The sequence below is a fragment of the Dermacentor albipictus genome, chromosome 4, assembly GCF_038994185.2.
Source record: "Dermacentor albipictus isolate Rhodes 1998 colony chromosome 4, USDA_Dalb.pri_finalv2, whole genome shotgun sequence".
NCBI classification, from domain to species: Eukaryota; Metazoa; Arthropoda; class Arachnida; order Ixodida; family Ixodidae; genus Dermacentor; species Dermacentor albipictus.
Window position 1 is genome coordinate 80634854 of NC_091824.1, and position 17139 is coordinate 80651992.

General features: G+C 48.1%; 1 protein-coding gene across 3 annotated transcripts in view; it reads right to left on the reverse strand.

The window, feature by feature from the left end:
- Positions 1-5353, reverse strand: part of LOC135913330 (vitellogenin-2-like) — a 287026-nt gene extending 281673 nt beyond the window's left edge. For all 3 annotated transcript variants that reach the window (XM_065445923.1, XM_070538087.1, XM_070538086.1), the window contains exons 1-2: positions 4755-5353; positions 1619-2061 (exon numbers count right to left, since the gene is read on the reverse strand). In XM_065445923.1, the coding sequence (XP_065301995.1) occupies positions 1619-2061; positions 4755-5344 (1033 nt within the window). In that variant the 5' untranslated portion in view covers positions 5345-5353. The remainder of the gene's footprint in view (positions 1-1618; positions 2062-4754) is intronic.
- Between the last annotated feature and the right edge of the window lie 11786 nt (positions 5354-17139).

Genomic DNA, 17139 nt, shown 5'->3' on the forward strand with positions numbered 1-17139 from the left:
GACGCGCGTCCTTCGTGCACATACACGCACGTGATAATAGGTCCAGGTATACACGTACACACGAACTACATGTACACCAGCATACCAACGCTTACTTCTTTCCATTTTTGGAAGTTATAAGGGTGAAGCGAGGGAGTTTCCAAAACTTAGACCTTCAGACAAAGGAATTTACAAATCGTGCTTCCCAGAAGGTTTACCCGGATTCTGAGGTCAATGAATTCGCCGGACGAAAGATGGAGAAACATCAGTGTCTACAAAAAAAAAAATATGAAACACTCCAGTAGTTTTATGCCTCAGAGATATCTCAAGTACTCCAACTCATGTTTCTAACACAAGATCATTGCCTTCGTCTTTGCTTGTAAATTAGACTTTCATAATGGTTTTTATCTTGCTGTCATCCTCTCACTAATACCTAAGGATAGAAACTCGCTTCGCCTTTGACCTTTCTCTGAGGTGATGCGCTCGAGTTTGTTTCGTTTAAGACATACCTTCGTTTTCTCGATTGATGGAGGCTGGGTCGCTTTCTGGGATGAAAATCTTCGAGAAGTCCTCGTCTATGCATGGCGGGGCGACGACTATCAGCACGACACGAAGTCACGTTTCGTATCGGAATTAGGCATGGAACGAAACTACAATACGCCACACTCTCAGGGCTGCTTTACCAGATCGACAGCAGCTTTTGGCACCGTGGCGTCCAAATAACGGTGTCGTGGAGTCTTCATGGACTTTTGCCGTTCCACTATTAATACAAATTTGACATCCTAGCCATATAGGATTACTCTCAATTATTCAAAATGTGCATGGCTAATAACGTCTCTCTATCTCTTTCACTTCGTGGCCCGCAAGAATGTCAGCTGCGCTTTCGTGGCGCGTAAGGCACAGAAACCTTAATGAAACTTCGTAAATTTGTAAAACGCGCGCCTGTGTGCGCGTGCGTGCGTGTGTGTGTGTGCGCGCGCACGCGCGTTTGTGTGGGTGCGTGTGTGTGTGTATGTGTGTGTGTCATGTCATGTCATATACCTTAGCAGCGCCTTTATTTACGACGTAAAATTTTTCCAACTACTGTATTAACAGATGTTTTACGAAAAGTGCGCAACCTGAGACATGCCCACCATCGCGTTTCAACACTAAGGCATCGGCACTGCTAAGCTCAACGTAAAGGCGGCAAATAAGTGAGAAAATGGCATTCATTACCTAGGAAGAGAAATTTTAATCCGTTTATCATATTTCACTCTTAGAATACACCCTTTTCTATCATAATACAAGCAGATGTGCTTCTCACAAAAAACTCATAACGCGACTTATTTATGCCGGAAGCCTCAGAAGGCACAAATGGGTCACATCGTGTCCTGCACCTGCGTCTATGGCGGTTGTTCAATCATCTATTGCGACTGTGACCTGGCACTCAGCACATTGGTCTCAGGATGCTCGTGGAGGTCAAACTCAACCCTGAAGTTCAAGAGGACTGGACCCATTGGATAACGAACAATAAATACGCAGAGTCATGGCTGCAGTATGCGCGTCGTACAGCATTGCGTTCGTTCGTTTGGTATCCCTTGCTTTTTTATTACGTATTCGTCGCGGCAAATCCACCGAACAATAAAAGAAAGACGCTCACCTATGCTGTCGATGGCCGGCGAGATGGTGAGGGTGACGGCGATGAGCACAACACTCATGAGCAGGATGAAGCACGCCACAGAACTGATCACCAGTATGATAATCCGGCGCTTGGGCGTGTCGAGTTCGTCGTCCGGCTTGCGCTGCTGGCCGGTCTCCTCGTCGGTGACCAAGAGTGCCGGCACCTTGGACGCCCTGCGGCTGCCGTTGTCCGCGTCCGGCGGTAGCAGCGAGCTGCCCTTTCTGTGACCCGCTTCCGTCCCGACCAGCGACGACTCGCGCCGGTGCGGGTGGTGCGAGCGGTGGTGGTGGTGGTGCCTGTCGTCCGAGGAGCGCCGCTCGTCGTCGCCGACGCTTCGCGACGAGCGTCGACTGCTGTGCCCGCCTCCGGCTGTGTCGTCGGTGGCGCGCGACGAGCGACGACTGTCGTCGCCCTTGGAGGACCTGAATGGAGGAAGCGGATTACAGTTCCCCCACCTAACAGAGCGATCAACTGGCATAGTTCGCCTACGCTCTTTGTTCTTGTGTCATGTACAGCCAACACCTCCTAGATAGCACAAGGCATGTTTACTCCGATCCATGACGCCACGCTACCTGGCCCCAAATTTCCATATACAAGGCTGGCGTGATAAATGCGATGACGTCGAAATCACTGTCGCCTGGTCGGGAGCGTCTCCATTAGATTCTATGGCAGTCGGGCCAGGTAACATGACGTCATGGATCGGAGTGAAAAGGCCTTGTGCTATCTAGGTGGTGTTGGTACAGCACGCGCTAACGGCGAAAGGAAAACCGAAGTTGACACGACAAACACCAGTGGAAATTGGCGACAATTTACAGTTTGCGATCACATGCACAGTCGTCTCCAGACGTAACTCGAAGAATAAAAACACGTGTAGAGCAGCTTTACCTGAACACGGGCTGAAAGGAGCAGACACCGGATACATTGGAAGGAAGACGCATTACAAAGTTTTAGCTTCGCGTAATACGTGATACTACGACAAGTGATGCACAAGGCCTACTGCTCATGCGCGTGTATACCGCCCACTACCGCGGCTCAATCGTTACCGTGATTACGGAATAATATAGTAGTGCCGCCGCCAGCCATGACCCTCTGATCTTTAAGTGCTCAATCTAAGTACAAATCTATGTACACAAACGCATTAGCATTTCATCCTCACCAAAATGCGGCCGCCACGGCCGAGGTTGAACCCGTGGCCTGGAACTCACCAGCACAATGCTGGTGAGTCTAGTGCAACATTTAGTTTATGTTGCACTAGAGATTTCAAAACTAGAGTTAATGATTTATAACACTGTTACGTGCGAGTCCATCGCGACTCGCTGACAAGCAACTTATCGATCAGGGAGGGCATAGCTTGTCGCACTGACAATTTCGAGGCATGCATGTTACGTTGAATACGAGAGAAAATGCCTTGCACTAGAGTGATTTTACTGGACTGGGATAAGTTTGTAAGGGTGCGCCAGGTTATTAACCCAGGCGAATTATGCAAATGCAGTAATAAAAAGCACACGTCGCCAAATATGTTGACTGTATCGACGGTGTAGCTTACGGTACCCCGCCAAGATGCGGCCGGTTCTACGTGAGGCAGAACGCAGCTGGCCAAATGACAGGTCTGGCAGACACACGTGTAGCGTCAATAAAACGTGATGGGCGTCTGGTACGGCAAGGACTGTTGTATCTTTTATGAATGCGTGAAAATCACAAGGAGCGCAAGGCATTTAAGGCATACATTCTAGAGACAGACAACATTAAACTTGGAGTGCAGGTCGGTGGCTGCGAAACAAATCGCACTCCTAGGTAGCGAAGCATTTGTTGTATAATATTGCCAACTACATTAGCATAATCTTAACCTTTGAAAGCCCTAGCACATTTGTTGAGACTTCTCAATTTTTGTTCCTGCTCTTCGTTGGTGGGAGTGACAAACCCCTGAGCCTATATAGAGGAGCGGGTGTTTCGAAATAAACTGCACTGAATAATAACATGAAGCAAGGTTGCGTCAATAGTGTTCAGTTTATTTTTGTTTCTTCACAACGCGCTACGTCTACTACTCTTACATGCTAGAAATTGCCAAGTTCGCCCATGTTGCATATTTGGGCACAATTGCGCTTACGAGACAATTTGCTGCATATATTACGCATGTGTTACCGAGTTTCAAGAATGAATAATTTAGGATTAATTAAGCACGCTTACAATATCTGTAACCAGTGAAAACCTCACTGCACTAGTCCCTCTAATTACACCATTGTGAATGTGTGTACATGCACCTGCCTGCAGATTGTACTGTTACTATTTCCCTGTAAGAAGACCAATAACTCCAATTTCCCACTACACTGTGCAAAGAATTTAAATGCCTGCGTGTTTATGCCTACAAGAACGTGTGGACAGTCCATCGTATTTTTCTTGGGACCATTGCGAACACTTGAGCGCGTGATATTGTAGTGCCCTGCCTCACTTGCATCGGCAGCGTTGCTACTGAGAGACTATCGTCGTCTTAGTCCTGCGATTAACGACATTCGCTAAATCCAATGGCTGTGCATCTCTACGCTGCCTAGCTTACCGTGCCCACTTTACTTTATTAAACGAGGCTGGCAGATGAACAGCAGGGATAACCATGACACCAAGGCACAGAGAGCGATGTGGTTTCTTCGGTCATCCCTGGTCTAAGGGCGCTGCGATTCACCAGTGATGCGAGACCACTGGGCCGAATTTTCGTTTTCGAGAAAAAACTGTTTTGACTTTCCGTTTGTAGAAGATTTCTTTTTTCTTTGGTTGCGAATGACAAGACCCCGGATTTGTTTTTTTTTTCTTCTTTTCAGTATTATTTTAAATATAACGCGGCGTGCGCATATCTTTTGCCGAATTCTATAGCCACACTGCATCCTTTGCAGTTGTTTTCACTCAGCTTTTGTGATGTGTCATCTTGTTATTCCCTTTAACTTTACTTTCTTACTCTCTTCCATTTCTATGTTTGGATACCGCCCTGAAAAGCAGGCAGGCATTTCGCACCTGTCGGTGACAATATACAGCCAGCTCTTTCCCTTCTTTTCCTCTCTGTCAGTTCTATAAACGTTTCCAACCCAAACGACAATAACAACGAGGAGAAAGCCTGCGTGCCCACCTGCGGCTTCCGTCGTCAGCCCGGGACGAGCGGCGGCTGTGCGGGCAGCTCTCGCTGTCCCGGGACGAGCGGCGACTCAGGCTGCTGGCGCTAGAGCGACGCGACGACGAAGGGGTCACGCTCGTTGACTCTGCCCCGCCCGCCACCGCCAGGCCGTGGGGAGCCAGGGGGCTGCGGCTGCCCCGGCGACGCCGGTCCCCCGAGGCCTCGCCCCCCCGAACGTCTGGGCACGAGCGCTTGCGGTCGCGGTGCCGGTGTCGGTGGTGGTGGCCGTGGTGGTTGCTGCAGTCCTGCATCGAGTGCCGCCGGTGCTCGCCGGAGACCGGCAGCTTGAGGAATTGGTTGGGAGCCGTGCTGAGAGACTCGGACGACGTGGAACCCCGGGGGAACGGAAGGTCCGGGACCCGGAGGAGCAGACCCGACTCGACTCCGGGGTCGATGCTGATCACGGGCGCGTGATTGTTGTTGTTGCTTGTTCCGCTAGATCGTCGGTGGCTGCCGTTGACACTCGCGCCGTTCTCGTCGCTGTCGAGGACACCACCCTTGTCAATAAACACGGTATCCGCTTGTGGCTCCGCCTCTGTGCTCATTCTGAAGGGCTGAAGTGCAGCCAGCAAATACGACAGACTTCAATAGAATCGCAGTAATTTCTTATGCCAGTGATGGCGACTTCTTGATTCTCCTTATTTCATCGCTTCAAGCATGCTCAGTTTGAGTTGAGTGCAGGTGGTGGCGACGATGTGAGCCTCCCGTCATGAGCCTCGTATGGCGGCTTCGGTTTAGAGAACACGGGCTCACAGAGGAGCAGGTGAAATGACAAAACACGCAACTTAGGTCCGATGTTCATGAACCAAGAAGTTAGTTCAATTGAATGGTGCCAAAGGTTATTCGCGTTTTCGTTACCAACTGTACAAACGTTCCGACACAACGGTGGCCACGCACTCTGTTTTAAAGCGCTCCGTCTGCCACAACAGATACCATCCTGCGTCCCGTTCTGTCAACCTGTTTAAATTTCTAAAGACCTCAGCGATAAAAGAACAACTTATGACGTATCCTCCGCACGTATATTAAATTCACGTGCCGCTTTGAAAAGCCGTCTGAGCAACACGCTGAAGTTGGGTAAGGTTATAAAATAATTAGTGATTTTGGTTCGCAAGAAATGACGTTTTTTGAGATAGACTTTCTAGTAGCGTACGAACAAACACAATTCCCTGTGCATATCGCACGTGACTGTTTTTGCTATATATTTTCTTTTTATTTCTTCCAAAGTGAAAATGACTAGAAACAGAAGATACTTTAAAATAGCACAAGCAGACGTGCTTGCTGCAGCTGTCTGTTAGCTCGTCAATTTCCCCTACTAAGTATATTGTGATGGGCTGCAAAATAGTTCCAGAATGCACTGCTTATTTCCAAAACAAGCAGATTCCTTATGTTCTCAAAAATTTCATTTAAAGCTGCGTTTTTAAAATGACGATAGTAGATTCGTAACTGGTTCAAGTGTTCGAAACTTTTTATTTTACTATAAGTACAAGAAATGTTTCGGGCACTGCAACTTTTGCATTCCGCACTCTCTCATTCAAGTTTACCCCATTGTAGGACAGACGTCTGCAGAAAGGAAGAATATAATGGCCTTGTCAGGAAACGGTAGACCTCACGAAATAAGTTTTCCAGTAATCCTTGCTATCCTCGCTTCCAAATGTAATAGTGCTCACTAAAGCGAGATATACGCATATAGTCGTTTAAGTAGAGCTGTAGCCTGGCGTCCTTTGTATAGGCACGACTATGACTGGTCCCATTCACCTTTGTGAAAACGGTAAACATCAACGAGACAGCGGCAGGACAGGTAAGTTGGAAACGAGTGCATGACCATCGATTTAATCCACCAAACAACCGACGCGTCGAACCAGTGACCAGGCGACACACAAGTTTAGGCGACGATCTCACTCACAGGCACGGATTCACATCACCTCACAGCAGGCACTGAATCTCGCTGGTTGCCGTAAAGAAGGAAAGAAAAAAACAAGCCAGAGCACTTAGGAGAAGTCACGCACGACGAGACGAAACCACTCTAGAACTGAAAACGTCGACGGCACAGCTGTTCGAACATTCTTGGATGTCGGGTCGTTACACCGCGTCGTCGGTCGCTACGCGAGCCAGGTCTTTCCGGCATGCCACATGGACGCGTTGTCGATGGGATTCGGAAGCAGGCTAGGGCCGCTGCAACGACCCCGTCTCGGAGCCGGCGGAGTCGCCGAGTGCCACAGAGGCGCCGGGCCAGGCCGGGCGGCTCGATCGCCGTTTCGCCGAGCATGAAGGGAAAACAGCGCTCGCGCCACGGGCGGCGAGGAGCAGAAGCGTTTCGAAATGCCCGGCGGGAAGTTGCGCCGAAAAAAACGGAGCAGCTGGAAACGTCCGATTCACTTATACTAACCACCAGGCGTCCTGCGGTTTCCAATTACTCGGGCTCGCCGGTGATATAAAGTAGTGTCTATTTAAACGGCTAAGTATTTGGCGCCCTATCATTCACACAGATGTAGCGTTTAGGGTTAGGGAACTGGTCTTACGATCGTAGTTGTTGCGAATTTGGAATTTTGTGACAAAAAGATATTTTCTTGCACCACTACTTTCCTCGATATCAGTATACGTATTCCTTTTCTGTTTCGAGGAGCGCTGCCTTATGCTATAACAAATTAAAAAAGAAAACTAAGAAAAGTAACTTGAATTACGTATGCAACCATGCACCATGTGGAAGCCAAGTAACGTCATTTTATTAGAGCCACCTTGGCTCCACCTGTTGAACTCGGCATATCAGCCACTGCTGAGACTATACCACCTGAGCAAGGGCTCCTGTAACACCTTAAGTCGCATAATACTCAACTGGGCATATTGCTTTCACACCTTTCCCGATTTAGCTCAGTTGCGATTACATAAAATATACAAACGGGATTTAATATCTGAAGCATGCAGAACTGTGTGAGAGTGCTTTAGGCGCATTACTGCTGTAGGCTTTGTCAACATGGTCTAGGCCGTTCTGTCTTCATAGGCGACAAAAGACAACCATCAAGTACGTCTCGATTATTTTGAGTTGAAACAAAAATAAAGGATTCACATCATCTCCCAGCACGCACTGAATCTCACTGGCTGCCATTAAAAAAAAAGTATTAAGCCACAGGACTTACGGCAAGAATAATAAGGAGATGGTTATTTCTCCATTTGCATGGAGATGCTGCCTTCGGCATCAAATGGAAAATGTTTTTTTTTAATGTTCACGTTCATAATATACTAGTCGGCCTTTGTAACTGGCTTCAAACGTTATGTCCCTGAGCAGGCTCCGAGTCTCAGGAGGGTATACATTGCTTTCTAAAGACATTTATGAGCGCGCAATATTGAGCGCGTGCTTGTTATGGACTTGCCCGGACATGCGGACGATATTGCACAATCGTCAATGGCCTTTAGAAACGAACATTACCTGGGACAGCGTTTTATGGTGTGCAGTGCTCGGCAACGCTGAAAATGTGCCCGAAAGAGTATGACGCAACCACATCCACCGCTACAGCAACAGAAGCGGAAGGTAAGTTCTCAGGCGAACGACATCACACTCGAGAATGTAGTCGAGTCTAGGCAAGAAGCTGAGGGGCTACAACGTTACCCGAAAGGGCACTCAGGATATAATGCCACTCCCGAGCGTTGAATGTCCACCGTGCATTATTAAATTATCGCTGCATTATTAAATTATTGTCAAAGCGAATGTCGCCGTGGTGGAAAACCACGAGAAAGGTTCATCGTGGTACTCCGTGCTCTCTCATTCTGTCACTCTAGGCACAATTGTTGCACGCCCTGAAATTTTCACAAAAAGCACGCTTTTATTGTCCTTTCGTAGAGCAGCGAGAGAGTGTTATTACGAAAAAGTGGACGAAAACAGTGATGCGACCTCAATTAAACGACGCACGACGCAACGACGATTTCATTACCGTATAGGAACGCAACCTTGGTACTATGAGAGACACCTTGGCGGAGGCTCCCATAATAATTTTGACCGTCCAAGTTTCGTGAACGTACACTCAGAGCAAACTACACGAACATTTTTCTTTTGCATTTTGCATTGTAGGGATTGAACCCTCAACCTCGTGTTCAACAACACAACCCTATAGTCACTGTGCTACCGCAGTGTGCATAGGGGCCACTACCCCAGTTATTAGATCTGAACACAATACATCAAGTCATTAGATTGAAACGCAACGGAACCTTTTGTCCTGTTTTCATTCGACTAAATGAATAGGTTTCAATGGAATTGAAATATAACAAGCTTCCCTGATGTAGTATTAAAAACAGGCCTTAACTCCATAGGTATTATACAGAAACAGCGGCTGAAGCAATTGCGCACTGTTCTGCATTCTTACCATTGCGTCAGCATTCAGCAGCGCTTCATAAGCACCTATTTCGGAAACACCGACTGTCATGGTAGTGCATATGTCTCGCAAGTTTTGTACCTTTTGTGAGCGAAGTTGCTGCAGAATCATTTTTGAGCATCAACTTAGATTCTAACGTATAGTTTTCACAACACACTGCCTTTATTAGGCGAAAGTATAACTTCGGTATTACAAACTTGATGAAATCACGAGCATATTTCTCGAAAGACGCATTATTAGCTTTATATTTCGCATTCATTCACGGTCACATTAATTACGGCATTGTTTCCCGGGGAAACACATATCACGGTCATATCTCGTCTATCCAGCACTTACAAAAGCAAGCAATACGCATTGTCGCTAACAGCGGGTTTTTCACGTGTGCTACTCTAGTACTTCGTGAAAATAACATCCTTGCTGCAACGAACTTGTGGAAGTATCATCTAATAAGTATGTTTTATAAATTACTTATTAAACAGCTTTCATACCAATTCATTGATTCCAGGTACCGCATGAATAATAATAATACCAGGTTTGCACATAACTAATTTTCTACTGCATATGGTTAATTCTAAATATGGAAAAATGACATCATCATTCGCTGCTATAAAAGTGTGGAATGATTTACCCAACACCATTAAATCTTCATTATTTCATGTATTTATTTATGCCCTTAAGCTTTTTATATGTATAACTAAGTTTCCATCATTCATTACACTACATTTGCCATTTGAATGCATTGACAGTTTTTTATGCCCTATTAGCCCCGAGAACGAACTACAGGGGCGCTGCGAGCGCCACTCGCATGACGTCAGGGCACGGACTCACACCTGTCGTCTGCTACAGCTCGGGCGTTGTCCGGGCGCTTTCTGCGGTGTTTTCGTTTGTTCGCTCTCGCTCTCTCTGCTTGTACACTTATGGTGGTCATCTCAAATCTATTTTTACGACGTCTTCCTTTGCGAACATTTATTCAAAGAGCTGATTTCTTAGACAACAATGCAGCTCTCAAAGGCAACGCTACAGTGCCAGCCAAAGGAGCACAGACCAGCCCATTGCGGTTTTTTATGCGCGGATGGACAATCGCAAAAACATAGCATATAAGAATCCAGTTATGATACCATAACTGCCGCGGTGCAACAAGTATGTCGCAAACGCTGGCTATATATGACTTCTACAACAGTTACGTTGATTTTTTAATCCGCTAAAACAGGTTTGCTCACGACGAGTAGTTCATGATATAATATCGAATTTTTGCATTTCTTCACAGAAAGGCTCGGCAGTAACACAGGGACTTAACTAATACGGCAGTTTAGATTCTACAAGCACCACTTGCTTCTTTAACTGCTTGTCAACATTAGGCGGTTCTTCACGTGTTTATTTTAAGCGACGGAAATTTGAAGTAAAGTTCATGAAGGCTCACAGCTATTTACATACTGCAAATAGGAATGTACCAATATACATTCTCTTTTCCGTGCTACACGTTCAACTCAATTCAGAAATTTGCTGGAAAGAAGTCGAAGCGTCAATCATTAGTAGTATGGGACATATTGAAGATATCAAAATTCCCCGGTGGAGGGTCAGAAATCAAGTAAAACTATATGCAAGGCTTGTGGTGCTTTCTCTATGAATGTTTGCGATTGGATTGGAGCAAACTTTATTTAGCCTGCAGTTGGGCAAGGTTCTCTTTTATGTACCGACGAAGCGAATAGTTATCCGTTTGTATAATTAAATGCCGGATCGAGACGTAATGAGACAGAAGGTGATTGAATTTTCCTTTTCTAAGCAATCTAAGCTGCGCTGTAGTAGCTCGAGAATACTTTAGCCATTCCAGTTGGTGCTGTAAAAAAATGCTATATGGTTTCAATTCAAAGTTGTAGTGAACTGATGGGTTTCGCGAACATAGCGTGCCTCGCCATACCGAAAATCGGTTGCTACTGTTACGTGATCAGGGGTGTGCCATATTGTCGATAAAGGCTACTGAGGGCAACTATGAAGCATTTTGCCACTTTCAATTGATTGGCTCTTGATCTTATCAACGAAACTTTTCTCTCAGGTGGTTGCTACTATGGTGCTTGTGAATTAACAATGTAAATACTCTACATGACGCGCTGTCGCGTTAGCAGCCCTGAGCAATTCGTTTTTTGGAGGCCTGTTTCAGAGGGCGATGAAAGTAGCAGCAAACGTTTTCATAAGAAATGCGCGCCTAACTATTTTTTACGCATTAATGAATGGCCATATTCAAATAGAAGAACACAACAAAGTAATAAGAATCATGATGACTGCTTCGCTTGGTAGTGTCTATCTAACACGGACAGCATGCTGACGCCAATTACTGAGATTTTTATTCCATGTAAAATGCAATGTCTCTCGTAGCTACATACTAAGGGAATGTTAAGTGTTTAGCGAGGCATCATATACAACAACTTAGCGTGTTGAAGTTGCAGACATTCCTTTTACGCAAAGTTTATGGACAGACACGGCTCATATAGCCATTTCAATGCCAGTAGACTCCTTCAACGCTACGTACCTTGCGATATCCAGGCCGCAAATTTTATTTACTCATGCGCTTTAGGAGAAGGAACTGTGGTTCAGGCATGGCAGAAGAAAGAAGCCGACATATCGTTCAATAAGCACGGCTAGAGCCACCCATATCCCAAGCATACACGAAGGGAACGAGCGCGCTCGGCAGCCGAGCGAGCCGAGCGTGCGGCGTCCTGGCTGTGACGTCACTCACGAGAGGGCGCCACTCCTAATTCTCGCCACTAATAGGGTTGTATACAGACAATTTGTTTTCGCTTGTTTAATTTGGCTATGCTGTATTTCTCGCGATTGTGTTTGTTTCTTTTACTTAGCTCGCTCACCGTTAATACACCTCTCCATTGTTTTTATTAACCGAGAGTCCCGTTGCAGTCTTTGACTTTGGGACCCTCGTCTGTATATTGTCTCTTACCCATTCATTGTATTTAATAAAAAAATAAACTGAAACTGAAACAATGCTCTAGTTTTCGATATTGCGCAACCCTGAGCGTTCCTTGCTGCGTCCTCACCATGAAGAGCAACCGGCCACATCATAGATTTCTCCAAAGTACAGCGCACTTTATCCAACTCTAGAACGCCATTTTATGCTTAGTCAATCCCGTCTGGCTCTCACCTTAGCGCGCCCACTTCCCCGCCACCACTCAGAGTCCTGTCTGCGCAAATATACCTGTAGCTGTAGCATTTTGCTGTTTTTACGTAAACGAGACCTTTCTGGAGAACCACAAACGAATGTGCAGTTATAGTAATGCTATATTGCTTCTGGAAAATTTTCAACCATTATTTTTTTCCTTTTTTTACTGCCGCTATATTGAAAAACTGTAAACGCGCTTCCTTGTTATACCGCGCCGCTTGCAAGGCAATTGCGAAAATTATGGCACTTTCTGTGGTTGCTTTACTTTTTCCACCTCACTTATGAAAGTAAAAATGGTTCTTTACATGCTGCACACTAAATCTCTGCAATGAGTCATCTGTCTATGGGATTTTCTTCTGCCTTCCGTTGCCGTTTTTCATATTTTGAAGTTGCAGTTGTGGGCGCTTTGCGGAGGTACGCCCGCGGATGGCTGTGACTATGAAGCAACTGATACGGCATGATGTAGACACTAAATGCTAACGCCGCAAAACATACATCAGCAGCAATGACATACTGCATCAAGCCGGCACTTAACGTAATATTGCACAATTAATTTACCTCATGTATTGTACTTAAGACTCACTTCTCCGCTTTAGGTGCAATTTGAAATTCTCGTCGACCTTTCAACCCACCAGGTCATAACTTTGACGAACTTGAACTCTACATCTTAAAGTCCAATTGGCGTTTTCAACGAGAAAGAAAATACAGAGACTTCCCTCTCCTACTCTTTCTCACTCCCCCCCAACTTCACCTCCTACTCTATCACAAACCAACACCGCTACCTCTCAATCACCCCCCTCAAAAAAACAACGTATCACTCCCCCACCCCTCACCTCCGAGCCGATCGATGTCGACTCCAAATTGAAAGACCTCTCCGACCAATTTGACAAAAAACTCAAAGAGATTGAGGTTCGCCTCGAAAGCAAATTCAATACTCTCATCACTGACCTCACTACGAAAGTGGAGACGCACTTGGAACGCTGCATGGAATCTATGCTTCAGAAAATTATCAACCTCCTCGAAGCACGCCTCACGCAGCTCCCCCCGCTCTCTACCCCCCTTCTCCCCACAGCACAACTAACTGCCATGGAACCCCACATCCCAATAGACGCGAGACTAGCCCCTCTTATCCATCCCTCTAAGCTCCAATATGGCGGGACGGGGCAACAATAACTCCCTTCAGATCATAACCTGGAACTGCCGCGGCTTCCGGGGCAAGCGCGCGCCCCTGCAGCTTCTACTTCCTACACTTTCCCCTACACCACAAGTCCTTCTTCTCCAAGATCCCGCTAATCAGGCCACACTCCCCAGTTACAACTCCACACACTCTGACACCACAAACAGACCTAGGGCGTCCACACTTGTGCACCGCAACTTAACACACAAGACACATTACATCACGTCAGAGACGCCCTGCGTGATCACCGAAATTATCCATCATACACAGACACTCCCATCCATCTTTATTGCCAATATCTACCACCCCCCATCCCAACCGATGGCCTCGTTGGACTCCCTCCTCCGAGAGTTGTACCGCCTAGCAGGGAAGCACCCCGTACTAATCGGTGGGGATTTCAACAGCCAGCACACTGACTGGGGATATAAAACAACCACACACAGAGGTCGCAGGCTCTGGCTGCTCATGCAGAACCTCCAACTTTCCGTCCACAACAACTTTCAGATGCCTACGCGAATCGGCAACAGTGTCAGCATGGACACTAGTCCGGATCTGGTGATCAGCCGCTCCCTCCGTGATGTGACCTGGACGAGAACACAACACACACTGGGCAGTGATCATTACATTATACAAGTCACTGTCCCATTCAAACCACCCCGCCACACCTACATGACACACAAACTCATTAACTGGGACGCTCTCCGCACCGCGCGGACTGCCCTCCCTGACAACCCCATCACCGACATCACCGACTGGGTAGACTCACTTGAGACTGACATCCAACACCACACGCAGCTGATTGAAACCACCACAGACACCCCGACACTAGACACCCGACTCGCCCACCTCTGGGAGGCCTACCACAGCCTCCTAGAAAGGTGGAAACGGGGTAAACATAACAGAACACTAAAGAAACGCTTAGCCGCTTTACAATCCCAAATTCAACTACATTCGGAGGAGCTCTGCCGCTCAAATTGGGGGCAAGTATGCGACGGCATCGCCGGCAAACTGACAACCAAAAGAGCGTGGCACCTCCTTCGACACCTCATCGATCCATCGAAAACAAAAAACACCACCCAGCACCACGTCACCCGGCTCATACACACACACATGGACAACCCCGATGCTCTCTTGGGTACACTCCGCGACACATACACTTCACCTGGCATACCATCTCCTCTCCCCTCATACACAGGACAGCCGAACCCCGAACTCGACACCGACATAACAGAGGCGGAGGTCAGAGCAGCCCTTATGGCTCTGCGCACCAATTCCGCGCCCGGCCCCGACCAGGTCACCAACACAACGCTTCGTAATTTGGACAATCAATCGATTACTCGCATCACGGAGTACTTCAACCAGTGCTGGAAAGAGGGCACTCTCCCCCAGTCCTGGCGACACGCAAAGGTAATCTTTATTCCGAAACCCAACAAACCACTTACACTCCAAAACCTTCGCCCAATCTCGCTAACCTCGTGTCTCGGAAAGCTTTTCGAGCATGTGGTATCAGCGAGGCTCGCACAGCACATGACAGACCATGACTTATACCCTCACAGCATGGTGGGATTCCGCCCCCATTTGTCCACACAAGACGCCATGTTGCAAATCACCCATGACATCTTCGATCCGCTCATTCCAAGCCACACCAAGGCAGTCCTGGCTTTTGATTTATCCAAAGCCTTTGATCGCGTCGAACATCACGCGATCATGACTGCACTTTCCCCACTGAATGTGGGCGCACGTACGTACACCTACATTCAGGCATTCCTCACAGCACGCACGGCCGAGCTCCATTTCGGCCCGCTCACCTACCCCACATACTCACTAAAAAGCGTAGGCACCCCGCAAGGCTCCGTCCTCTCACCTTTCTTATTTAATATCACACTCATCCCCCTAGCACGACAATTGGCAACCGTTCCTCACCTGAAACACACTCTCTACGCGGACGACATTACGCTATGGACTACCCATGGCAGTGATGGCGCCATACAGGACACCATCCAAGCAGCCGCCAATCTGACCCAAAACTATGCAGTTAGCGTAGGACTTTCTTGTTCCCCAGAGAAGTCAGAGCTGCTGTGTATTCGTCCCAAGAACCGCAACTTGCCCTGCTCCCCCATCGTCATCGAGCTGGACGGTAGACCGATACCAGAGGTCGAAACCCTCAGGATACTTGGTATGCATATCCAGAGTGATGGGAAGCACACGACTACACTCCGGAGACGCAGGCGGGTAGTAGGGGCGATCTCGCACCTTATCCGCCGGGTCTCGGGCCACCACAGAGGCATGAGGGAGCGTGATCTATGCCGACTTGTTCACGCCTTTGTACTCAGCCGTGTACTCTACTCCACCCCCTATCTCAAGCTGTCTCGCCGTGAAACTGACGCCATGGACGCTCTTATTCGCCGGGCATACAAAGTCGCCCTCCACCTTCCCATAAATACACCTACCGACCGACTCTTACAATTAGGCCTCCACAACTCAATCGGGGAACTTGTAGACGCGCACCGCCAAGCACAATACCTTCGTCTCACACAAACCAACACTGGCCGGTACATACTGCACTCCCTTGGAATCCGGATACCAGCCAACGATCCGACATTACGCCCCATACCAAAACCCTTACACTGCGAACTGCTCATTAAGCCACTCCCCCGTAACATGCACCCCGACCACCACGATAAGCGCCGCAGAGCTCGAGCTACAGCGCTGCACCGTTACTACGGCTCGGAACCGGACGCCGTATGGGTAGACGCAGCCTGCAAGGGTGATGAAGCGGTCGCTGTCGTGGTGGATCACACTCTCTCTCCGATTGGAACGCACACACTCCCCCCAGACACCTCTCCCGAAGCTGCAGAGGAAGCCGCCATTGCCCTAGCTATTATCAACACAGAAGCACGGTATGTTTTATCAGACTCCAAAACTGCAATCCTCAATTTCGCACGAGGCCGAGTCCACGTCCCTGCTTTTTGCATACTGGACTCGCCCGTTGCACCCCCGCCCCGTCATGTGGAGCTGATTTGGGTGCCCGCGCACTGCGGGAATCCTGGTAACGAGGCCGCCAACCTCTTAGCCCAAGGTCCTTTAAACCGGGCTCTTGCGGCCTCCGATCCGGGATTCACGGAGGAGCGCGCGCACACTTTCAACGAGCTGACGAATGCCTCCAAGGCGGCGCGTCAGCTGTACCCCGCACCGCACAAATCCCTTAGCAATCGACAAGCAACCCTTTGGCGCCGATTACAAACTCACACTCTCCCATCTCCTCTGACTCTTTCTCACTATCACCCTCTTTTCCTCACATCAGCCTGTAAACTCTGTCCCGAACCTCGCGCTTCTGCTCTCCACCTCCTTTCTCATTGCCCGGCGGATCCTCCCCCGCGGGGCCTCGAGCACCTGAAGACCTGGGAGGACTGGGAGACCCTGCTGCGCTCTGGAGACCCGGTCGTGCAGACCATGGCTACTGATCGGGCTGCAGCGTTATGGAGCGAAGCAACATAAACGCTTGAGTGCAGTGGGGTCGTGCGGGGGCCCAGGGGCCTGCGTGCTCCAAACTCCTCAGTTTCACAATAAAGTTTTTATGATGATGATGACATAAACGTTTCAAAGGGAACTTTAGAATTTATTCACTAT